Source organism: Myodes glareolus, chromosome 13, assembly GCF_982192425.1.
Source record: "Myodes glareolus chromosome 13, mMyoGla1.1, whole genome shotgun sequence".
NCBI classification, from domain to species: Eukaryota; Metazoa; Chordata; class Mammalia; order Rodentia; family Cricetidae; genus Myodes; species Myodes glareolus.
Window position 1 is genome coordinate 50,806,690 of NC_142038.1, and position 24,896 is coordinate 50,831,585.

Consider the following 24,896-nt stretch of genomic DNA (forward strand, 5'->3'; position numbering starts at 1 on the left):
GTAGCTGAACTCAGAACTCTCCTGCCACTGCCTTCTGAGTTCCAGAATTACAGATATGTACCTATGATCCAGTTTAAAATATCTTATTTTTAACGTAAAGGTGTTCTCTTAATTGCTACTCTCTTTGAGAAGGCCAGGAGTGTCTGGGGATCATATGTTCTCTAAGCAAGAACTCTACCATTGAGCTAATCTCCATCTCCTTCATTGTTATTAGTTGCTCTTCTTTGGTTTTGGTATTTTGAGACAGTCTTGTTATGTAGCCAAGGCTAGCCATGAACCTACCCTATGACCTAGACTTACTTCAAACTTATAATTCTCCCACTTCATCATCTCCAGTGCTGGTATTTCAGGCATACATTACCACACCTGATTCATTATTCTTTTTTTTTAATTATCCACAAAGTATTTTTTAAGATTTACTTTATTTTATGTGTATGAGTATTTTGCCTGCATGTACTTCAGGGCACTTTGTGCATTCCTGGTGCTCAAGAAGGCTAGAAGAGTGTGCTGGATTCCCAGGAACTGGAGTTAGAATGTTTATAAGTTGCCATATGGAAGCTGGTCATCATACTTGGGTCTTCTGGAAGAACTGCAAGTGCTCTTAATTGCTGAGCCATCTCTCCAGTCCCTAAAAAAAACCATATGTATTCTTTAAATTTAAATATTCTTAAGTTTATATACAAATGATGGATTTATTATGGCATTTTCATACTCTTAACCATTCTTTAATTCCACTTTTAGGTGTTTATACTACAGAAATTCTTGTACTTGCAGAAGACATTTTGTATACTCTTTCTTATTTTTTTCAGCTTATAAAATTATTTGTCATATGCAGATATGGTGGTTTGAACGAGAATAGCCCATGGGCTCATGTATTTGAATACTTGGTCCCCAATTGGTGGAGCTGTTTGGGAAGGATTAGGAGATGTGGCTTTATTGGAGCTGGTGTGTCACTGGAGGTGGCCCTTGAGGTTTCAAAACACTGGACCACTTCTGAATCTCTCTCTCTCTCTCTCTCTCTCTCGTGCTTGTGAAAGAAGATGTGAGCTCTCAGCAACTGTTCCAGTGCGCCTGCCTGCTGACATGCTCCCCACTGTGACACTCAGCAACTCTAACTCTCTGAAACTGGAAGCCCCAAATTAAATTTTTCTTTCATAAGTTGCTCTGGTCATGGTATTTTATCACAGCAATATAAAAACAGCTAAGACAATAGATAATAAAAATAATGAGATAGATATGTATATGGAGAAACTATCCAGTAGATATTAAGTAACAGGTATGTTGTAAAATGCTGTAGGATGATTCAGTCTAATAAACATATTGTCCATCTGGACAGTGGTGGTACACACATTTAATCCCAGCTCTCAGGTGGCAGAGGCAGGCAGTTCTCTGAGTTTGAGGCCAGCCTGGTCTGCAGAGTGAGTTCTAGGACAACCAAGGCTACACAGAGAAACCCTGTCTTGAAAAAACAAAAACAAAACAAAAAGTTAACATATTAGTCATTAAAGTAAATCTTTTTGTTTGGCTGGTTTTCACTTCTGCTTGTGTTTTCAAGACAAGGTTTCTCTGTGTACCAGCTCTGGATGCCTGGAATTTACTTTGGCCACCCTGGTCTACAGAGTAGGACAGCAGGGCCACACAGAGAAACCCTGTCTCAAAAAAACTAAAATTAAATAAATAAGCAAATAAATAGGACTTGTGTTCAGGTGCATTTACTATGTAAGAACTGAGTGACTGGAGCCTGCTTTGGTCCTTCTGGTTTGTCTGTCTTCTCTAAACAGCAACAAGGGGCTGGTGAGGTGGCTCAGCAGATAAGAGCACTGACTGCTCTTCCAGAGGTCCTGAGTTCAATTCCCAGCAACCACATGGTGGCTCACAACCACCTATAATGAGATCTGGTGCCCCCTTCTGGTGTGCAGCTGTACATGGAAGGAATGTTGTATATATAATAAATAAATCTTAAAAAATAAATAAATAAACAGCAACAAACCAGCAGCTTCTGCTGCTTCCCACCCCAGGCCCCAGCTCCAAAGGTAACCTAGTCTTTGCCTGCTGCCTTTCAATCCTACGTCACTATTTTAGATCCCCAGCCAACAACATCTGGCCTTGAAGCCAAAGGCCACCAGTGCTCTGCCTTTCTGAATAAACACCTGTGAACTGGGAGAAGACAGAGATCCCAAAGCAGGTGTGCACAGGGACACAGCAGAACAAGGAACAAGGATATGGAAAGCCTGGGAGATGTTGTTCTGACTTAGCCAGTGAATTGTCCTTTCGCTGTTTAGCCTCTCCCACACATGCCCCCAAACATGCAGAACCAGAAATGGTGACATACATTTGTAAACTCAACACTCAGGATATAGCAGAAGGGTTACAAGTTAGAGGGCAGCCTAGGTTATATAGTAATACCCTCTCAATTCCCAGCAACCACTTGGTGACTCACAACCATCTGTAATGACATCTGGTGCCCTCTTCTGGCCTGCAGGCAAGACATTGTATACATATAAATAAATAAATCTTTTAAAAAGAAGAAAGAAAGAAAAGAAAAGAAAAAGTCCATTTCAAGTGATGGAGGTTCTTGGACAGGTAGGTAGAGGTAGGGAGAGGTGTCCTGTCATCCATAAGGAAAGTTCAGCTTCTCGGCTCATACACATGACGTGGCTTCTGCGTAGGATATTTTCCCTCCATCTTACCCTGACTCACTTCTAGTCATTCTTCTGATTTCAAATTATGGGCTACTTTCGACTAGAGACCTTTTCTTCCTCCTGCCCCACCTCCATGCAAGGGTTCTCTGCTCTCATGGCTTGTGCTTCTTTCCTTATTCAGCACTTCCCCCACTAAAAGTTGCCCATGCTGCCGGGCGGTGATGGCACATGCCTTTAGTCTCAGCACTTGGGAAGCAGAGGCAATGTGAGTTCAAGGTCAGCCTGGTCTACAGAGTGAGTTCTAGGACAGGCTCCAAAGCTACACAAAGAAACCCTGTCTCGAAAAAACAAAACAACAACAAAAGTTGTCCATGTTTTTGTTTCTCCCACTCCAATTTAAGCTTCCTGAGATCAGGGGCTATGATTGTTTTGTCTCTTCTATATTGATATAAATCAGAAGTGCTACGTGGGTGAATAAAATGAAAGGCTAGAGAGCAAGGGCTAGAGAACCCTCCACTTGTCTGGAGGAAACACAGTTCTTACCAGCCCTCAGGGAGGTATAACTTTTATTCTTCCCTCCTCCCTCCCAGTCTTCTCTCCTGGGCATTTCAGTCCTTCTTCCTCCTCTCTGCATCTCCCACTCCTGCGATCTGTTTGGAATAAGCTTGAACTCCCTCTACTGGCAAAAATTCAGAACTGCCCCTGGGAATTTTTTCCTCTGGGGAGGTTCCTTCTACTTCCTCCACAATTCCAGAATTCTCGAGGGACCGGCAAGGATATCCATCCAGCAAACAGGAGGTTTCAAGGTCTGATCCCACACCTTCCTCCCTCATCACCAGGAGCACTTACTTTGTCCCACACTCTCACCTGTGTCCGTTTCCTGGGGTCTCCACACTCTGACTCCAGCTAATTCACAGAGATGTTGATTTCTGGAGTCTTTGGCTGATACATCAATTCTGACTGTGGGGGAAAATTCAAAGATAGTTTGGGAACAGACAAAAAGAAAAAGAAATAAGCCGAAATAAGGGGCTAAGGAACTAGATAGGAATTCACATTCAAAACAAAACAAAGATCAGGGTTGAGAAGATGCTCACAGAGCTGTATGCCTTTCTCTCTTTATCTCCGTGGGCTCATAAACCAGAACTGCCTGTGGGGAAGATTTCCCTAAGCCCTTCACTCTGCCTGTATTATTACAGAGACAAAGGGAACGACTGTGTTGAGGTCTTGAGGTTGAATGAGATTCCAGACTTTAGAGACAGCTCTGACAACAGTCTCTCGACTCCTCCCCATTCTCTTAGAAGGACTCGGCCTGGAGCTTACATCTTCATTGCCATCTCTACTGAACGAGTGCTCTGGCTCCAGTCCACTCTCAGGGATGTTCTTCTCCTCCTCTGGCGTGAGCTCATCCAGCCAGAGGAGTTCCAGTGGTGAAAAGACCCACTCCAGAGCTTTTCTGACTCCCACGAGGCCCAGTAACTGCAGAAACAGAAACAAGCCCCAGGGCTCTCAGCAATAGCCAGCCGCTGGGACTAGCAGTCACGCTTCCTATTATTTCACTGAATGAAATAATAACACAGTTCTATGAAGTAGACCCTTTTTGTTTGTTTGATATTGCTTTGTTTTTGAGATAAAGTTTTATGTAGCTGGCCTTGAATTTGCTATGTAGCTAAGGATGGCCTTGAGTTCCTGATCCTCAGCCTCTCAAGGGTTAGTGTTGGGATCACGAGTGTGCATCACCCACCATCATGCTTAGCTTTTTTTATTTGGTTGTTTTTTGGTTTTGTTTTTTGGGTTTTTTTTTGACACATGTTCTCACTATGGTAGCTGATAGCTCTGATTGGCTTGGAACTCGTATGTAGACTAGGCTGGCCTTGAACTTGTGGTGATCCCCCTGTCTCTGCCTCCTGAGAATTACAGGTGTTCACCACCACATCCACTTTCATTTTGTTTTGATTTTTTTAAGGCAGGATCTCACTTTGATCAGCCTCAGCCTCCCAAGTACCAGGTTACAAGCAAAAACCACTATACCCAGTTTGCAGTTTACTCCCACTGTACATTAAAGGCAACTGAAGCCCCAAGAGATTAGTGACGCCCCTGAGGTCACACACCTGGTACGTGGTAACCAGATTGATCCTATTGCAAGGCCTGTGGCTCTTAACTTCCTCTTCTGTGCCTCACTGAGTAACAAAAGTGTCAGCATTGCCCTTGCAGGAGCTCAGTTATTTGTGGGGGCGGGGGGTTGTGGACAAGACCAAATTAATTAGGAAGGTTGGTGAGTCAAGAGTCCTAGGGCTAGTTCATCTATAAGTATCCCCCAGCCATTTTCTTGGTCTTAAGATTTTCAACCAGAAAGAGCCAGGGAAAGTAAGAGAGAGGAGTATTTTTCAGCCACCCTCCAAGCTCAGAGTCTCTCAGAACTCCAGGTTACCATAAGTGGGAAGATAATGGCAGCAGGGGTAGACTTGATTATCCAAAGCAGACCCAGGCAGGCAAGCTGGATGGCCGTGAACAGGTGGACTCTGCTCAGAGGTACATGCCGCAAGAGCAGCATGTCTGGCTGATGTTTTGTTGGCATCAACAATAGCTGCACTCTCTTCATGAACTGGGAGAATGAGAGGAAAAGAAGGCAGGATGATGGGGTTAATTTGGAGGGTGCCAATGTTAGCTACGCCCTGCAAGGGGAAGGGAAGAAGGCTCCCTTGGCCTCTCCATCTAGAGCATGGCAGCAGAGTGCCTATGTCCAGGAGAAGGGGGATAATGGACATGAGGGAGATTGGCAAAAGTGGGGAGGAGGAGCGAGGTTGCTAGGTGATTGTAATGAGCTCACCTGGATGCTGCTGAGTGCTGCTACCCCCATGTACAGGAAGATGCCATAGAGCACAGGCATTGGGATGAACTAGTAGAAGTAGAGAGATAGCAAAGGAGCTTTTACCTTCCAGCCTCCCAGGTGCCCCACCTTAGACCTTCAGACTGGAGCCTGCCAGGCCTTTCTTTTTTTTTCACATCCCGCATACCTGATTCACTGAGTCTTTTCATGCCAGTCACATGAAGTAGATTGTTATTATTGTCTGCACTTACCGATGAGGAACTAAAGACGAAGTGACTTGCCCATACCTCTCCTCTCTTACCTCTCCAATCTTTTTATTCCATCCAGTATTGTTGCCCTAAGACTCTACATCCTCCTGCTCTGACCTCCTGAATGCTGGGATCACATTGTACCACCATATCCAGGCTCCTCTTGTCTTACCATCACATGGCCCCCTGCTCTCCATGATCCCATATCCTTCCACTTTCCATTCATGTACTGCCGTTTCAAGATTTTTTCCTTTGCAGTTCTTTCCTCCTAAAATGTTCCTCATGCCCAGGCATGATGACACACACCTGTGATCCAGCACTTGGGAGGCAGAGGCAGGAAAATGTATATAAATTCAAAGCCACCTTGGTCTATGTAGCAAGTTCCAGATAGGCAGGGCTACACAGTGAAACCCTGTCTCAACCAACCAACCAACAAATCAATCAAATACTTCTCTCTTGGACTTTATATTCACTCATGCTTCATCCCATTTCACTATGGAAAGGTCTTCTCTGACTACTCAATCTGAAGTAGGCCTGGAACTGTTTGTAAATTTTAAAAATATTTAGTTACTACTATTATTACATGTGTTTGACAGCTTGCGTATGGAGGTCAAAGATGGACTTGTGGGGGTGGGTTTCTCCTTCCACCATGGTTTCTAGGGACTGCACTCAGGTTAGTCATCAGTCTAGTATGGCAGAAGCTTTTGCCCACTGAACCATCTTGCCAGACCTGCCCTAGCACTCTTAATCACCTTCCCCACTTTCATTTTTTCACAGAAGTTATCATCCGAAGTCATCCTATTGCTTTAACTTTTAAAGACCTGTCCTCTATCACCAGACTCCAAGGAGGATGAAGACATATGTTATCGCCCCATATACCTCACCTCCAGTTCCTGGAACAGTGGCTGGTATACCATTTATGAGAGTCAACCTACTTAGCAAGTGGTTAATCCAGTCCATCTGGCTCTCCTACTTACTGCAGTACTCTTACCCAGCCTCCATGACCTTGGCCCTGCCTAACCTCCGGCTCTTGTCTTTCTGCCAGTGACTCTTGTCTGACATTTCCACACCCTCCTTGACTACTTTGCTACTTGGTTTGTTGACCTTTTCTTCTATAGCTAGCTAGTTATATAGGGTGTGTGTGTGTGTGTGTGTGTGTGTGTGTGTGTGTGTGTGTGTGTGTGTATGTGAGAAGTTTCTGGTAAAGTTTGGTTTCCTATTCCTTTTCAGTACTTCTCCTCTCCTCTCTTAGGCACCAAGCACAGTGGGGAACCCAGCAGAAGTTTCATAAGCCTTGAGAAAGAGTAAATGTTTTTTTGCTTTGAAGTTTCTCTGGGATATGAATACATACATAGTCTTAGCTTGTTGAGAGACTGGAACAAGGACAGTTCTAGAACCCTGGGGATGATGGCATCCCCCTGTCCCACTCCACAGAACAGAAACCCTACTGGTTAAGAAATTAGGTACAGGGAAGGGAGGGAATAAAAAAAATAAAATAAAATAAAATAAAAATAAAGAAATTAGGTACATTTTTTAAAATATTTATATTTTTAAATATCTCAGGTAGACCAAGATGGTCTCAAACCTACTGTATAAGTGAGACTAGCCTTGAACTTGAACTCCTGACCCTCTACCACCTAAGTGTCTGGTCTATTTTGGTTTCTTTTGTTGCTATTGTTATTACATTCTCTCTCTCTCTCTCTCTCTCTCTCTCTCTCTCTCTCTCTCTGTGTGTGTGTGTGTGTGTGTGTGTGTGTGTATACAAGTATGGAGAACAGAGAAGAACGTTTTGGAATCAGTTCTTTGCTTCCATCTTGTAGACCTAGGCCCAATATCAGATTCAGGCCTTCAGCCTTGTTAGCTAATACCTTTATTCATTGAGCCATCTCAGACACACACCACCACCACTTTTTTGTTTCTTTTGAATAGAGTCTCACACTATTGCCCAAGCTGTTCTACAATTTATTGTATATGCAGACTGGCCTCAAAGTTGAAGCAAGCCTCCTGCCTCAACCTCTTGGCTCTGAGATTACAGGTATAATCCACCATGCTCTGAAAGTCTGGGTTTTTTAATCTGAGAAATTGGTGAGCAGTTGCAAGTTACTTTACATCTTTAACCTTCAGGTTTCTCATTTGTAGAGCACAAAGATCATTGAAACCATGTGAGAAGAAAATGCAGTTCCTAAAACACTGAAGTATTCAAGCAGAGTCAGTTCTGTTGTTATTGCTGCACTGGCCCTGATCCTGGCCAAACATGTACCTTGAGCACAGGTGCCAGGAAGATGGAGACGCCTGTAAGGATGAACACCACCAAACCCGTCAGCCTCTGCTCCCTGTGGGGAGAAGGAAGAAGTGGCTGCGTCTAAGTGTGCTCCTGGAGGATCCAGAGAGGAGAGGAGGGATTCCCTCCGTAGGTCACCTGGCAAAGGCCCCTTGCCTGCTGTCGGAACTGAAAGGAAAGGCAAAGCACTGCAGCATGGGCGCTGGGCCTCTCATCTGTCAGGTTCATTCTTCTGTTCCGTTTGGGTTTTTTAAAAATGTTCTATTACATTTTACTTATTTATACCGTGTATGTGCATGCATGTACGTAAGTATGTGCCTGTCTTGGTGTATATGTGATGATCAGAGGACGACTTGAAGGACTCAGTTCTTTCTTTTACCACCCAGGGCCCAGGAAGTCATGAGGTTTGTTTTAGTGGTTCTAGGAATTGAACTAGGGCCTCATATGTACTAGGTGAGCACTACCACTGAATTCCATCCCCAATTCCATAGTTTGTTTTTTATTTTGGTGGGAAATTAACAGTTTCCACTGCCATAAAGAATTGCATTTCATAATTTATGAAGTTAGTCAGTTTCATGCATTTCAGGTAGACTCTTTTTCCAATGACTACACAATTGTTTTTGTCATGGATTCTTTTGCAGTGTCCGTGGTATGCTTCTACATTGAGTGAGGACTGTTAGTAGGTGGCGCCTCACTCTCCACTTTAGCCCTTACATGTATAATGTTCTTCTTTCTGGGGTCGGGATTAATGTTTGTTTGTTTGGTTGGTTGTTTGGTTGGTTGGTTGGTTTGGTTTGGTTTGGTTTGGTTTGGTTTGGTTTGGTTTTTCAAGACAGGATGTCTCTGTGTAGCTCTGACTGTCCTGGAACTCACTCTATAGACCAGGCTGGCCTCAAACTCACAGAGATCTGCTTGCTTTGCCTCCCAATGCTGGGATTAAAGTTGTGTGCCACCACCACCTGTATAATGTTCTTCTTGAGGCCCCTCGCCCACCTCAGAGGCACCAACTTTCCCCGCTGCAGTTCTTACAGGGCTTAAACTCAAGCTGTCCAAATAACTCACACATACCATATGTGCCACACTCCTCTCACTCCAGCCTACTGATTATATTCTTTACCTGATGCCCAGGAAGTGAGGGGCTTCACCAGGGACACAGGCTCTGCTCTCTCTCCGAAGACTATCCATATGGGCCAGAGAGATGACTGTGGCTGAGACATACCAGGGCAGCCCAAGTGCTGATGTGAGCAGCATCAAAACAGCTACACAGAAGAGGTCCAGGTGGAAGCCAGCTCCCTTCTGCAGGAAAAGGGAGTTGATTGGAAGCTAGAAGTGCCATATGGACCTGACTCTGGAGTTTCTTTCTCTTGTTTAGGACCTGACCTGGCAACCTTACCTGCAGTCTATATTCTGCGCGGTTGAGGATAACGGCTGTGATTTGCTGGTCCATGAAGATAAGGATAGACAGCAGAAGAGCAGGCAGGGCAGCTGCCACACTCAGCCACCAGGGATTAGCTCCAAAAGGAGACACCAGCCAACCACGCCCAGGGAGTGTAGGCTGAGGGGACATTCCATAGATAGGTTGGAAAATGTCTCCCAGAACACCTCACCTGCACACCTCTACTCCCACCTTGGCACTCTACCTCCTCCTCCCGAGACATTAAATTCTAGGTGGGAGCACTGTCACACACACACACACACACACACACACACACACACACACACACTCCTCCTTCCATGTATCCCAGTGCCTTAAAAGAGCAGAAAGAAAGAAGGGACTAATCTGAATGGAGCCAAGGGCTCTGGATTTTGGTTCTCTCTAGAAGAAGAGTTGGTGAATATAGCCTGCACACACTGCTTTATTCTTATTCACAGCCTTCCTCCTTGGATTCACACCCCACCCCACCCCCCATCCAGAATGGAGCAGCTCAGGTTCAGACCTGCCTTGGTCTGGGGCAGAGGTGGGGCAGGGTTAGGTGTGTCTGCGTCTGCTCTGATTATAAGCGTCTGTGGTGGGGAGGGGGCCCAGGTGATTGGTTGGGGTTCTGAACCTTAAAAACACCCCCATTAGAACCCCCTTGCTGTCCTGCCCTGGCGGGATCTAGGGGGAAAAATTTCCTTTTGTTGAGGCAAAGTCTGGTACTGGACACTATCCTGCCCTACAGAAGGAGCTCCGGCTTTACAGAATCAGAGTTGGCAGTGAGGGGTGTAAAGAAGAGTAGGGTGTGTGGAAGTGGGCAGGGCCATGTCCATGGCAGGGAGAAGCCGTAACAGCATTTACTGAGTATGTGATCTGTGCCAAGCACTGTAGTAACTACACTATGATATATAAATCCCAAAACAGCCTATGGGAAAACAGCTATCAATTATCCCATTTTTATAGACTAAAATTCTCAGGGGAGGTATGGTGATGCATGCCTGAAATCATAGCATACAGAGGGTTAAAAAAGGAGGATCAAGAGTTCAAGGCCAGCCTCAGCTGTGTAGGGAATTTGAGGTCAATCTGAACTACAGGGGACTCTGTCTCCAAACAAAGATGCCTAGAGCCAGCTAGGAAGAGGCAGAAATGAAATTCAAACTCAAGCCTGCTGCCCAGATCCCATCCTCCAACACCTACCCTATAATAATAGCGACTGTATACAGCATTCTTCATTCCTTTCATGTCTGTTGAAATACCTCTTTTTATCACTCAACGACTCTGTGAGACCATTATTTTTACTGTCTTTATCATGAGTGAAGGAAAGGGCTCAGAGGAAGAGAAGTATGGAATTTATACATCTTATTACTCCAAAGTTGCTGACCCCACCATCCCCCTTCTCCTTCCTCCTTCTGTCCAGCTCTCACCTTGAATTCTGTGGGCACCAAGAGCTTCGGTGTGGCTAGGCCCAGAAAAGCATCAAGGCCGCAGCCTAGCAGGATGGCCAAGACTGAGGAGAAGTCGCTGAACACCTTGCGCACCTGGCCATACAGTGGATGGTTTACTCTGGGCCTGCCATCCCATTTCTTTTTTAACTTTTCCCATTTGCAATCAGGATCCAGGGCCAAAACCAGACCTTTCACACAGAAAGGGAAAATGGCACTCACCACAGAGGGGAAGAGGCGGCTATTCCTTACATGCTTGAGGGCCATGGCACAAAGGAAGGATGTAAAGAAGAGGAGAAGGGAGAAGAAGGCAATGTCTGGCACCGTGTGGCAGCTGGGACCTCGAGGGTAGCCTCCTTGCCGGATGCACTCAGACGGAGACAGCAAGGATGCATTGACCAAGCCTAGGTGCTGCAGAGAGGAGTGGGAAGGTATTGGACAGTGGGCAACAGAGGAAGTGTCCCACTCTCCTGGAGCCACCTCAAAGGAAGGGGAACCCACGGAGACATCAGGAACCCAGGATTGGCCATAGGCAAAATTCAAGAAACCAATGACGCTTTCTTTCCTCTGTGGGTGGGAAGAGCTGAAGAGTTCTAACTCTTTTTCTTTCTCAGACCTTTCTAGGCGCAGGCACTCACCACGCTTGAGACATCTGTGTCTTTGTGCTTTGTACTTGTCCACTCCGATGCATTTCCTGGGAAGCAGAGAATTGTAGTGTAAGCCTCTTTCCTTGAGAAGCTTTTCTCCACAGGGTTCTAATTTGTTCTTCCACCTGAACTAGAAAGTTCTTGATTCTGACCATTCTGCTGATTCTGTTGCACTTAAGAGTGTTCTCAAGCTGCTACTCCATACACTCACACCCTCGGATTCCCTACCATCTGTGCCTCTGGTGCTGAGCACAAAACTGAGCCACAACACTTGCTCATCAAACATTGACCAAATGCATGAGTTCCCAGATCTGTGTGTACCGGAGCAAGAAGTGGTCTCATTCAGGACTAGTAGAATCAGATACAGATTAGAAAAGGTACATTTTTAGCTAGATAGTTGATGGCTCACGCTTCTACTCTCAGCAGTTGAAGATGGAGGCAGGAGGATCGGAGTTCAAGGTCATCATTGGTTACATAGTCAGTTGGAGACTATACTGGGCTACATGAGACCTTGTCTCACCCTGGAGACCTTCCCACAAAGGACAACTTCCCCATTCCTGATGCCACCTTCCATTTGGAGGGATCTGTGCAAGTGTGATACCCCAAACCCTGCACCTAGTTATCTGCTTTCACTCGGGATGTGATTTATTTGGTGACTTTAGGGAGTGAGACAGGCATGCCTGGTCCTGACCTTTCCTCTCTTCTCTCAAGAGTAAGCCACCTGGTTGGTGTATTTAGCTCTGCTCCTCTGGCGTAACCAGTTCCCCATCCAGTGCTGCCATTCTTGGATGGGTATGTCTAATTTTGACTTCCCTCTTAGGAAGCCCAGTAGCCCATGTCTAGAAGCCATACTCTTCTGTCAGGGCTGTCAGAAATAAAGATAGTCCTGGGATTTCCGTGGATTTATTTTGTAACTGATCCTGAACCAGAAAGGTTCAGAAACTTCTGGCTATTGGATAAGTACTCAGCATTTTCCTGAACTTAGTCCATTTCCCACCTCTTTCCTCACCTGGCCAAGGTACCAGTTTCCCTCACCTCCTGGGCCTGGGTATTGACAGAAGCAGCCCTGGGCAGGAGATCCTTGCCTTTGGATTGGATAGGCACGGATCAAGTTCAGCATTTTCCCCACGGCATCATAAATGAAGATGAGGCTGATGAGAGCACAGAATCCTTCCTCTGTGAATCGGGTGAAGTAGCGCACCAGCAAGCTGGCCTCTGTAGCCACCAGCACCAGGCAAAACGTGGCCACCCAGATGCCCACCCATAGGCGGAAGGGCAAGTAGTCCAGGCTGTGATCTCTGTGGGAGTGAGGACGGTCAGAGCTGACTGTTCCCCACTTAACCCAGGGCAGAGAAAGCCCTCACCCTCTCCTCTTCACCCATCAACGGGCTAGAAAGGTGAGAGAGGTCTCCTACCTGCTAAAAGAAAAGAGCAGGCGCTCAAACACTAGCACTGGCCCCGTGCTGCTAAGGATGGTGAGGGGCTGGCCTGCCATCAGGCAGAAGGCAGCTCCAGCCACCGCTGTGCCCAGGAAACTCTCCAGCACTCCCTGGAAGTGGACATAGCTCTTTATAGGACTCTGACATCCCAACACAGGAGCCCAAGGTCCTGTGGAGTCCCAGCCCCACTCAGTCCCAAGAAGTCAGGCAGGTGGGACACCGGAGTTTATGCCAAACCCATCATACAAACCCACGCACCTGGGCACCTTCAGTAGCATCTCCCAGCAGACCCCCAAAAGTGATGGCGTTCGTTACTGTGGCCAGGTAAATGTAGAGCACAGCTGAGAAACACTGGGGGTGTAGGGCGTCCAAGAAATCGCTGGGGTACCAACATGCCTTCCGGCGCACGTCCTGGACAAGACCCCCAAACAGCCTCCCGCCCGTGGGTCGTCAGCGATCCAGATTTCCACACCCTGCGCCTGCATCCTGCTTTTCTCTGTATCCAGGAGAGCCCCTCCCAAATTGCCTGCACATTTTGATGCCCCTGTTACTCTTCCATAGGATCCCAACCCTTGTACCCATACCTCCCCTCACCTGCCCGTCCTTTGTAACTCTGGGCTGGGTGCATGCTGGCCATGGTGGTGCATGTCCCCTGCCTGGGTCGCTCTTCCACGGGAGAGGTCGGTGACTTTCTGTAGTTCTGAGCGGAGTCTGGGCAGAAAGAGAACCCCAAATGCCCTGACATCTCCAGCCAACCTGAGATTTGACTTCAGAGTACGTGACGGCCCGCCCCCTGGAGCCTACTGCCGTGGCGACTAAGGGCGCCCTCAGATTGTCTGGGAGAAGTTAGATCCAGGTCACAGTCTCACAGGTCACGGTCTCACTGTCTGAAATCCAAACTTAGCTGGGGAGCGCAATAGACCCATAACCAAGGGAAATATCTGTGTGGTATTAGGACCCCAGGTACCTTTTGTGCTGAGAGGGTAGGCATTTGGGCGGGGGAATCCGGGCTGTCCGGTCCCACCGACCTGGGGGTAGAGTTGTCACCTCCTGTAGAAAGGCATCCAGGGCTGCCAGAAGATCATGAAGATTGTTTGCCCGACGAACTGACCACTGGAATTGCTGCATTTAAGGTCACAGAGTGGACAGTAAATGCATTATTTGGACTCTTATATGTGTTTGCACTTGTATTTTCTCAAAACCACACTCACACAAGCTACAAACAGAGAAATTCATAATTCACCACAGATGCATACATTTGTTCATTCTGTGCCTGTTGTAATGCAGCTACATTGGTAGCTATAGAAAGGTCACTCCCCATGTTACAAAACACAAAGCCGTATTCTGCCTCACTGTTATTTCTTTTCTTTCTTTTTGTTTTGTTTTATTTTGTTTTGTTTTGTATTTTGGAGATAGGGTTTCTCTGTAGCTTTGGAGCCTGTCCTGGCACTAACTGTAGACTAGGCTGGCCTCAAACTCACAGAGATCCACCTGCCTCTGCCTCCCAAGTGCTGGGATTCTACCACCGTCTGGTCTCAGTGTTATTTCTGATCAGAGTCTATACATATGCTCCACACGCACAGATATGCACACAGAGGAACACCTGCTCCACTCACCGGGTCACTGAGGAGGACAGCTGCTGCCCGACCCATCTCATGGTAGCTCCTTCCCAGGGTAGGAGGACCCAAAAGGAGGCAGAAAAACCTGAAGAAGGAATGGGGCCTCCAAGCTGCTTTCTCACGGGGCAGCACTGCCTGCTAAGAGCAGCCTCTGACACTCAGCTCTGACCTCCCTACCTGCTCGAGTGCACACCAGCTCTGCAGAATGACCCCTGAGTAGCATTTCCTAGATACTCTCATGGGGCTGGATCCAAAGACCCCACCCTACTTCTGTGCCCAAGAGCCCTGACTCTCAGTCACCTCACCTGCTAGGCAAGATCACCTCTGTAAGAGGTTCCAACACCACTGGATTCCGCAGTCTTACAAAGGCCCCTAGTGGCTGAGCCAGGAAGCCCAGCTCTCCTGCCAGCACTGCTGCTGCCTCAGCTCCCGGAGGCAGCTTCTGTTTCAAGGGGTTCTGCTGCTGGATGGCAGAGTGTGAGAGATTATTTAGGGAGGGAGATGTCGGCAAAAACTCAACTAAGGAGCCTGGTAGAGAGTGGAGCTCTTAATTACTGATCTCCCTCCCAGTCTTGCCCAAGGAAGGGCCACAAACCTTCAGGGGGTGGTCCTCATCAAAAGAAGCATTTCTGAAAGCATTGGGCCCTGCAAAGCAGGAATACGTGGTGGTTAGGAGCATGTAGGCTTTAGGGGCAGGCCTACTCAGGGATATCTGTAATGCAAGCCTCCCCGGTAACTGTCATCAGAAGACAGTGCATGCAAAGCTCCTGGCTTCGTAGCTGCTACAAATGCCCCTTTGGAGAGCCCTGACTGTTATGGCCCTGGTACTCCTACTCTTCTGCCTTCACCATTACCTGGTTTCCTTTTACCCATGAATCTTGGCCTGAGGAATGAATGAGCCAAGCGAAGGGCACTCCTGGCTCAAGAAACATAGACAATACCTAGGCTGCTCCTATCCCAGAGTCTTGATCCTAGGCCCAAAGAGGCATCTCTCACCTCTGCAGGGCCTGATGCCTGCAGTCTGGATGTGGTGCTGGGGTCTCTGCAGCAGCAAGGCTTGGAGCTGCCCTCTCAGTTCTGGGCTCAGTGACTCCCCACTGATCACCTGCTCTGCAGAAACAGGCGGGAAGTTCAAACCCCTCCACCCGAGAGCTCCCCATCCTACCCCCGACTCCCTTCCCTGCTTCTCATTCCTTGAGTCTTTCCTTCTAGAGTCTCAGGAAATTCAAGGGCGACTGAACTGCCCCCTCCCACATTGTTTTGGGACAAGGTCTCACTACATAAACTGGGCTGCCCAATTTTCAGTGGTCCTCCTGTCTTCTGCCTGCCAAGTGCCGAGACTGCAGGCACATGTCACCGCCCTCCGCTGCTTTCCCATCACTATCTCTGTGATAGAAACAGCAGTCCCTAGGGTAGGATGGGGTGGGATAGGCTCTGGAAGATTCTAAGATTTGGGGGGAAATTCCCAGGGAATGGAATATCTCCCAAGCCTACCCACAAGCTCCAGGAGGCTCTGAGCTTGACAATCCAGCAGTACAATACCCTCAGACAACAGGCTTCGAAGATTCTGGAGGCTGGGTAATGCCAGGGTAGGCACATGGGGGGCACTCCACCGGCCCGCACCTACTTCTAGCTTTTCTTCAAACAGCACCCACCTGTGATAAAGGGATAGACAGTGTTACCGCTAGACTCCCTCCCATGTCTAGGACATAGGTGGGACAGTGCGGCTGCCTTTGACCCAGTTGTGCAGAGTGTCTCTCTCCCTGAGCAGTCAGTCACCCTTCACTGGGTCTCAGAGAACTCAAAACCATATTGTAGGGGAATCTGAGTCTCGTGGAAAGAATACGAGGAGAACATCCTACTTTGCGATGGGAAGGATGCTGTAGAACTAGCCAGGTTCCACTCACCTGCCTGTCTCCCTCCACTCCAGCGCCTGGGGCCAGCCCAACAGCTCGTTTAGTTGAATGAAGAGCAGAGGATCCTTGGATACCCCCGATGCCCCATTGTCTGTGTCTGAGGGACCACCAAGGCAGGGACCAGGGCCAAGGCCACTGTCCAGTTCCTCAGCAAGAACATTTTCATGAGCACTAGAATGTTCAAAATCCTCTTGCCCTGGCAGCTTCATCTTGAGGAGGCTTGCACAAAACCTTGAGCGCTGTGCTGTGCTGTGCTGAGGCCCTCTGGCTGGCTGCATTTATACTGCACCCCTTACCACAGCACAGCACAAGCAAAGCAAAACCTGTTGGCTCCAGAATTTACCAGTCATCCCCTCCTCTGCTTGTTTTCTGACCCCTGCTGGCCTAAGTGTTTGTAAGACTGACCTAGCCATTCCCAGACCTTTCAGAAACACCCAACCTGTGTGCAGGCATCAGGCCTGACCTCACTGTGTTTTGTGTAAATAAATAGGAGTAACTGATACCCAGCCCAGATTCTGCTGCCCCTGGCCATCCTGTAACAAATATTGACACTACAAATCCACGACTGTTTAGGTGTCAACAATATAGCACAGGGGCCACAGACACACATTTGGCCAAAGAAGGAACTAATAAATAACTAGATTTGTGGAATCTAGGCAGGGCAAGTGAGACAGAAGATAGAGGGCTCTTAAATGGGCCGACTTTGGAAAGTGGAGACAGGTCACGGAGAACACAATGCCTGTATCTTAAATTCTTTTATCCAATGTCTGGAAACCCAATTTACGTATGTGCCCCTTTAACTCAGACCCTCGCTGAAGGTGGTAGAGGGGTGTGTATGTGTGTATGAGTTCCTGGAACCAAAGTCAGAAAAAACAATGTGGTCCTTTATCAAATTCTATTGATTCTACCTTCCAAAGGTACCCAGAGTCCAACCACATTCGCAGCTCCAGCACTGCCGCGATGATCCGAGCCACTATCATCTCGCACCTGAATTATCTCGGTAGCCCACTAGCCTTTAGCAATAATCTCTATGGCTTTGGCTCTTTCTCACTTCCCAAGGTCTGTCTTCCGCGCAGCAGCTGTCAGGATTTTGTTTCTTTGTTTGTTTGAGACAGGGTCTCACTGTTTATCCCTGGCTGGCCTGGAGCTTGTTACAGAGACTGAATTTGTTACAGAGACTGAGTTGGTCTTGGACTCTCAGAGATCTGTCTGCCTCTGCCCCCTAACTGCTGGGCTTAAAGGCATGTGCCACCACCCCAAGCTAAGAATTATTTTAAAAATATTTTTAGGGCTAGAGAGATGACTCATTGGTTAAGAACATTTGCTGCTCTTCCAGAGGACCCGGGTTTGATTCCCAACACCCACAGGGCAGCTCACAACAGTCAGTAGCTCCAGTTCCATGGAATATGACATGCCTTCTTCTGATCTTTTCAGGTAAAAGGCACACAGATGACGAACAGAAATATATGAAGGCAAAATACCCCCCAACCCAAGACCCACTGCCCCTCCAGTCTTTCTAACCTGGACCTGGTGGCACAGGCCTGTAATCCCAGTTGCTTGGGAGGCTGAAGTACTACACGAGGAGACACACACGCGTGCGCGCGCGCACACACACACACACACACTCATTAATGAGCTGTGCCTCAAGTTCAACCCCCTTCCGATTTATATATAAGTAAGGACACTCCTTTCTCCAGCTGCAGACATATATAATGTACTTTTATTATTATTATTAATATTATTATTATTATTATTTTGGTTTGGTTTTTTGAGACAAGGTTTCTCTGTGTAACCCTCGTTATTCTGGAACTCTCTCTGTAGACCAGGCTGGCCTCAAACTCACAGAAATCTGCCTGCCTCTGCCTCCAGAGTGCTGGAATTAAAGGCGGACGCCACCACTGCTGGCTACATAATGTATCTTTAAAAAGGTCTTCTCCTCCAAGATAAAGTTCTGTGAATAAGAAAAAGGAAGAGATCAGCACATACTCTCCCTGAAGTCCCGAGTACCTGAGGGGAACGCTTCAGGCTGCCTAGGTGGCAGTATTAAGATTCATCTCTTGCTGCTGCTGGTGACAGCACCAACCCACCCTCCTGAACACATCTCCATCCTTCTTTTGCTGTCTTCTTTCTAACCTCCTACCCTCCAGCCTCCAGCCCCTTTTCTGGGTAATGAAAAGTCTGGTCCTGCCCAAGAGACTTTGCTGTTCTTTGCAAGGAATGTTTTCTCCCTGGGTCTTCACATGCCTGGATCCTTGCACGTAGGTCTCATCTCAAATATGACTTATTCAAGGAACCTTCCCTCTGGAGTCATTCTATGATATTTCTGTTTTGTTTTTCTTACTTAGCAGTTATCACTACTAGTAACCTTGTTTATTGTTTGTGGTTTATTGCCTGCCTCTCCACACACACGCATACAGCTGTACAGCCCATGAAGCGGTATCTTACTTGACTTGGCCCTGAGCCTTGGGGCAGCCTGGCACATAGTGTCTCTCAATAAATATTTGTTGGATGACCGCATAGAAAGGAAAGGGTTGGGTCAAGAATCGCGCTTCTTCTGGGAGCCACACGAGGGCGCTGCGATTCCTTCTGAATCGCAGGAGCCGCTCCCTAAGGCCAAGCGGTTATGTTTTTGTTTTTCTGCCAAGACTTGGAAACGGCAAGATGGCAGGGAGGAGTATCTGAATATCTGCCTAGTCCTGGCCCAACGTAGACTGGCCCCGAGGGATGGCATGCGAAGGTGGAGGTGCCTCTCAGGATGGGGAGGGGAAGGATAATCAGGTTCGTTTGACTGCGAATCAAAGCCCTCATAGGAAATGGGATTCAGTCTCTGTCCTCCAACCTCCCCAATGGTTCAGGAGATTGGTCCAAGGCAGAGGAAGGAGTTACTAAATCACTGAGGTGGTTTCAGCCCCCAGAGGAGCCGAAACTGGCGTAGGGGAAAGGGCAGGGGAACCCCTGTGACCATTCCTTCAAGAATGTGTCCCATCCTTAGGGGGCAAGTGACTCAAGAAAGCTTGAGGGGATAAAATCATGGGTTTGGCATGAATAACCCCAAGCCCACATAAACACTCGCCACCATAAATTCTGCCGAAGTTCAGGAAAGCCTGTCCTTGACTATCTCTGTGGCCCAACATCAGGAGTTCCTTATAAACGCTGGGACCACCAAACCTCCTCTCCAGACTTCATTTCAACCTCTGAATCTGGGTGCTCAGAATTGGGCAGACTGGTGAAGGAGCTGCATAGGAAACCAGGTCAGCCTCTAATCTCCTACACAGGGCCAGGGGAAGGAATGCTGTGTGTAGGAACAACCCTGAATGTGCACCCCGGAGTTCAAAGACCTGGTTCTCATCCCGATGACATCATAGACTTCTGGAAGGCCTTGATGAAGGGCCTTGTCTATGAGTCTCAGCTTTATTTCATAGACACAAAGATGGTTGATTGGGTAGTTATTTCCCAAGATTCAAATCTTCCTGCAGTAACATATGGGAAACTGTCACAGGGATGAGTGTGCCCGCCCCCTCCCCAGATGAAGGTGACATTCTAGTAAGTGGTAAAGAGATCCTTGCTGAACAAAATAGAGCCTGCTGTGGTGGCACACATGTTTATCCCAGCTCTCTGGAGGCAAAGACAGGTGGATCGCTCTGAGTTTGAGACCAGCCTGGTCTACACAGAGAGTTCCAGGACAGCCAGAGCTACACAGTGAGACCTTATATCAAAAACAACCAAATAGCTAATCAGTGGTGGTGCACATCTTTAATTCCAGCACACATAAGGCAGAGGCAAGCAGATCTCTGAGTTTGAGGCCAGATGGTCTACAGAGTGAACTCCAGGACAGCCAGGGCTACACAGAGAAATCCTCTCTTGAAAACAAACAAGAAAAACCAACTAAACAAACAACAAAACAAATAACAACAAACAACACACAAGCAAAAACAGGAATTGTCTATACCAAGTAGTCGTGACAGCTAAACCCACTCTGCAAGAATCTGTACAAGAGATCTCATCAATAATTGTACTTAGAACAACACTATAACAAAGGATACGAGAGAACTCTTTTGGAGAGAGAGAGAGAGAGAGAGAGAGAGAGAGAGAGAGAGAGACTGTGCATCTCAGGGACTAGACTCAGCTTCTCGGGCTGAGTGGCAAGCATCCTTACCCACTGAGCAATCTCACTGACCCTAATGCATGTCTTTTATGTCAGTAGTTTTTAACTCCTTCAAAATCTGGATTGGGATGTAGAATAGTTTGTAGAATATTTTCCTAGCATGTGTGAAGCCTGGGGTTCACTTCTTACCATTGAATAAACAGGATGCGGTGGTGCATGCCTGTGATCCCAGCTCTTGGGAGATGGAAGCAGGAATTAGTTCAGAATTGTTCTTGGAGGCCAGCTTATGAAACATGTGACCCTGTCTCAAAAGAAAGAAAGAAAATTACTTTTTTTTAATCCTTCATTTTTATAACATCCGCTGTTCACATAACTCCATTACTATCCTGAAATGATGTTCAAAGGCAATGCTCTACGTGCACACTTAGTCTTCAAATGAAATCAATACTGGGAGGCAGGCACAATGGAACAACCTAAGTTCCAGATACTCAGGAGTAGAGGCAGAAGGAGTGCTTGAGCCCAGAAGTTCAAGGTCAGCCTGGACATCATAGCAGGATACACCCCCATCTCAAAACAAAACTATACACTATGTAAATCCTCAGTAAGACTATTCTAGAAATGACATTACAACATCTATACAGGCTTACAAGGAATATGACAGTTATAAATACTGACCGATGCAGGTATCACTAAAACAAGCATTCCATTCTAACTTCCTTCTTGGAAAAGTTCGAGGAAAACCTCTATATTTTATATAAATTTGAAATGGGTTTAAGCTCAAGTAGTCAGGTTTTCAGCCAGGAGGAACCCAGCAAGGCAGCTTAAAAGAAGCATGAAATGTACAGTGATTTATTTGTTTTCTATTTTATGTATTTTGATTTATTTTATATTATGAGTGTTCCCCACTTGTACGTTAAGTCTGCTATGTGCATGCAGTGCCCTTGAAAGTCAGAAGATGGTGTTAGATCCCCTGGAATTGTACAGTTTTGGCAGCTACGTGAGATCTGGGAATTGAACCCAGGTCCTCTGGGAGAGCAGCCATCTCTCCAGCCCCTTCTTTTTGGTGTTTTGCTTTATTTGTCTGTTTGTTTTTTATGGTTTTTGGTAATTTTTAAATTAATTCTTTGAAAATTTCATGCAGTGTGTTTTGATTACATTGACTCTTCTCTCCCACCCCCCAACTCCTCCCTACCACCCAACTTCTGGTTCTGTTTCTCTGTCTTTGAACTCACCAAGCCTATTTGTGTTGACAGATTCCTCTGGGTATGGGTCTGTCCTGATGTGCCAGGTGGCACACATTAAAGAAAACTGACTTTCCTTTCCTCAAAACCAATCACCAACGACTCCTAAGCTAGGGGGGAGATTTGGTGTCCACCTTCTCTCCTCCATGCTGGAACTTCTTTTCTGGCTTGAAATTATACATGCTTTCTATGTTCTGTCACAATCACTGAGTTCATATATGTATCTGCCCTATTATGTCTGGGAAACACTGCCGCCTTGAAGCCATTTACCAGCTCTGGCTCTTACAAATATTTCTGCCCTCTTTTCTGCATAGGTCCCTGAGCCCGAGGGAGGAATATGCTCTAGACAGCCCATTTAGGGCCGAGGTCTCTCATTTTTTGTTTTTTGTTTGTTTGTTTAGACAGGTTTCACTATGTACTGTTGCATGGCCTGGAATTCACTGTGTAGACCAGGCTGGCTTTGAACTCAACAAAGACCTGTCTGTCTTCACCTTCTATGTGTTGGAATTACAGGACAGATGTGTATCACCACCTGGCTGGGCACAAACCTTAGCTATGTATCTCTGATCCCTTTTTGGCTCAGATGTCTTAAAAATTACCTGATAACAAAAAAAACCCTCTCCATATATTCCTAGAGTGTCCTTTAGGGGGCAGTATCTTTTCCTTCCTAAACCATTGTCTACTGTAGATGGCTGTTAAACTGTTAAATTGCTGCCCTGTAACTGCATACCAATGAGGAACTGAACATGCATGTTTCCGGTACAGAGTATGGTGTGACTGCATTCCAAGGTTAAGCACTGGAAAAATTAACGACAGTGCTTAACTTACTCACACGGAGCTCTGCATTTTCCTAAGCACTTCGGAGACTATCTACTTCAATTCTCTCGAGAGCACCATAAGTGGATGCTTTTGTCTATTTGTTTGTTTTTGATTTTTGGTTTTTGAGACAGGATTTCTTTGTGTAGCTCCTGCCTGTCCTGGAACTCACTCTGTAGACCACATTGACCTCAAACACAGAGATCTGCTGCCTCTGCCTCCTGATTAAAGGCATGCAGCACCACTGCCTGGCCTTAACTTGCCAGCAAAGAGATTAGTCACAGATGAAAGCTATAATGCCTGTAGATCAGTCACTACATAATCTGGAGATTGTCCCGGCAAGCCTTTGAAAGCACCGTGACAAAATAACATAAGGTGGATCTCCATGACCAATGCCTGCACATGGCATGATTGATTGAACCTCTCTCTCTTTTTTAAATATGAGGAATCTAAGGCTTGAAGAAGGAGATGGACTGTTTGAGGAAGGAGAAATCTTTTGCTCCCTTCCTGCCAGCACAAAATCATCTGTGTACGGAATGGCTGAAGGGTAAAGTCACAGAAATGCAGTTGGAAATAGAAATGAATGGGAGAAAATAGGGAATATTATAAATGTCCTTTCCTGGCTGAGTGTTATGGATTTCTAGATGTTTCTACCAAAGCTTCTCCCTACCACTCCATCCCTATTCCTTATATTATTCAAATCCTGACCCCACACAGGAATCAGAGCATGGCCATCCCCAGGATGGAGATTCACTTCCAAATGCCTCAGGCCAGCATAAAAGGATGCAGGGGACCCCAAAGAAAGGCCAGAATTCAACATTCTAAAATTGCATGGTGAGCTGGCTCAGATAGGCTGAGAAAAACCAGGCAGAGACAGGGAATAGTGGTCGTTCATCCTGGCCGTCAGAGTTTGGGTGACTCCAGCCTCATGGCTACCTGTTGCTAAAGCATCCCTAGTAGAAGGGCTCTTTAATCACTCTCCCCAACCCAAAAGAGCTCTAGGGTTGCTTAGAACACAATCAAATCCTCTGCCCACAAGCTTTTGTGTGAACTCTGAGTCACAACTGCTGTTCTTGGGATGAGGCTTCCAAATTTGTAATTTTCTACCTCATTGCTACACATGGCCATCTCTGGCACATCATCTCCAAGGCAGGCTGGTCCAGGGCAAAGCAGTGTTTGAGAGTAACGACTCTAGATTGTCAGAGAACTGTTTCAGCAAGCCGTCTGGTAGCAGCATGACAAGAAAAAGTATAAAAATAAAAAAGCATGATGGATTTCCCTGGCCCTAGACATAGCACAATTGTTTAAACCCTCATTTTTTTCTTTCTTTTCTTTTTTCTTTCTTTTTCTTCTTTTATTCTTTTTGTATTTTGGGGGCAAGGTTTCTCTGTGTAACCGTCCTGGTTGTCTTGGAAGTCACTCTGTAACTCAGAGATCTGCCTGCCTTTGCCTCCCAAGTGCTGGGATTAAAGGCAAGCACCACCATAGCCCAACAACACCTCATTTTTTCAAGTGAGGAATCTAAGTCTTGAAGCAGGGCACAGGAAGTGTTGCGTGCATGAATATGTATCAAATCCCCACTTGGGAAGAAAAAAAGGAGAGAGAAAGGGGGAATGAATTTGTTCATAGTAACCACTGTCATTAACCACCTACCACCTACTGTACATCAGACATCATGTTCCGTTTTATACATGTGATCTGATCTATCCGTCACAAGAGCCCTGTGGTAAACCCTATCATCACCCTCCGCTTTAGATGTATAAACTACAAATAAGAAGACACTGAATAACTTGCTGTAGGTTAGAAAGCTTGACAAGGGGTCTAGGGAAGTGGCTCATCAGGTGAGAGCTGCTGTCAAGCCTAAGGGCCTGAGTTTAATACCTGGGACCCACAAGAGGGAAGGCAAGAAATGACTCCAGCAAGTATTTCACGATCAATGAATAAAATAAAACAAAAAAAATGTAAAACAAGCTGAGGGGAAAAAAAAAGCAAAAATGAGCACCAAAATTCAAACTGAAACTCAGAGTTGCGTGGTTCCTAAGTGTGTATCCATTTCACTAGCTGCTCTCATGCTCTCATTCAAACCTTCTTTTAGCCCAGTTGCTACACCCCAGGACTCCCTCAGTAAAGCTGATGATGCCCCTGTCTGCAGAGGCAGAGAGCAAGCCCTTGTCTTCTACCCACTTGCCCAGCTATGGTTAAACTATAGCTAGAAGCCCAAATCAAAGAGGGTTGCAAGTTAGTCAGCCATAGTGA

The 24,896-nt window shown here is 46.6% G+C and overlaps 1 protein-coding gene across 11 annotated transcripts; it reads right to left on the reverse strand.

Moving 5' to 3' along the window:
* Nucleotides 1-403: 403 nt before the first annotated feature.
* On the reverse strand, nt 404-20,892 carry Slc4a9 (solute carrier family 4 member 9). Of its 11 annotated transcripts, none has more exons than XM_085699757.2 (22): nt 20,773-20,892; nt 16,057-16,217; nt 15,559-15,667; nt 15,158-15,207; nt 14,868-15,025; nt 14,560-14,647; nt 13,911-14,065; nt 13,538-13,654; nt 13,202-13,376; nt 12,920-13,053; nt 12,540-12,802; nt 11,496-11,551; nt 11,080-11,268; nt 10,840-10,953; nt 9,392-9,553; nt 9,116-9,294; nt 7,978-8,050; nt 5,470-5,538; nt 5,071-5,244; nt 3,963-4,118; nt 3,510-3,602; nt 404-628 (listed from the first exon to the last, which is right to left on the reverse strand). In XM_085699757.2, the coding sequence occupies exons 2-21, from the start codon at nt 16,159-16,161 to the stop codon at nt 3,549-3,551; spliced, it is 2,580 nt and encodes an 859-aa protein (XP_085555883.2). In that variant the 5' UTR covers nt 16,162-16,217; nt 20,773-20,892; the 3' UTR covers nt 404-628; nt 3,510-3,548. The 11 variants fall into 11 exon arrangements, with proteins under 11 accessions (XP_085555883.2, XP_085555881.2, XP_085555877.2 ...); XM_085699755.2 differs by having other exon boundaries at nt 15,559-15,672; XM_085699751.2 differs by lacking the exon at nt 20,773-20,892 and adding an exon at nt 16,470-16,742 and having other exon boundaries at nt 14,868-15,022; nt 15,559-15,672.
* Between the last annotated feature and the right edge of the window lie 4,004 nt (nt 20,893-24,896).

Excerpts from the sequence above, each read along its gene's own strand:
- Slc4a9 (XM_048442393.3), bottom strand. The coding sequence starts at position 16,687 with ATGAAGCTGCCAGGGCAAGAGGATTTTGAACATTCTAGTGCTCATGAA. Across the intron at positions 9,554-10,839 it reads TGGTGCCCACAGAATTCAAG|CCTACACTCCCTGGGCGTGG; the intron begins GTGAGAGCTGGA and ends ATGTCCCCTCAG. Across the intron at positions 3,603-3,962 it reads GTAGAGATGGCAATGAAGAT|TCAGAATTGATGTATCAGCC; the intron begins GTAAGCTCCAGG and ends TTTCCCCCACAG.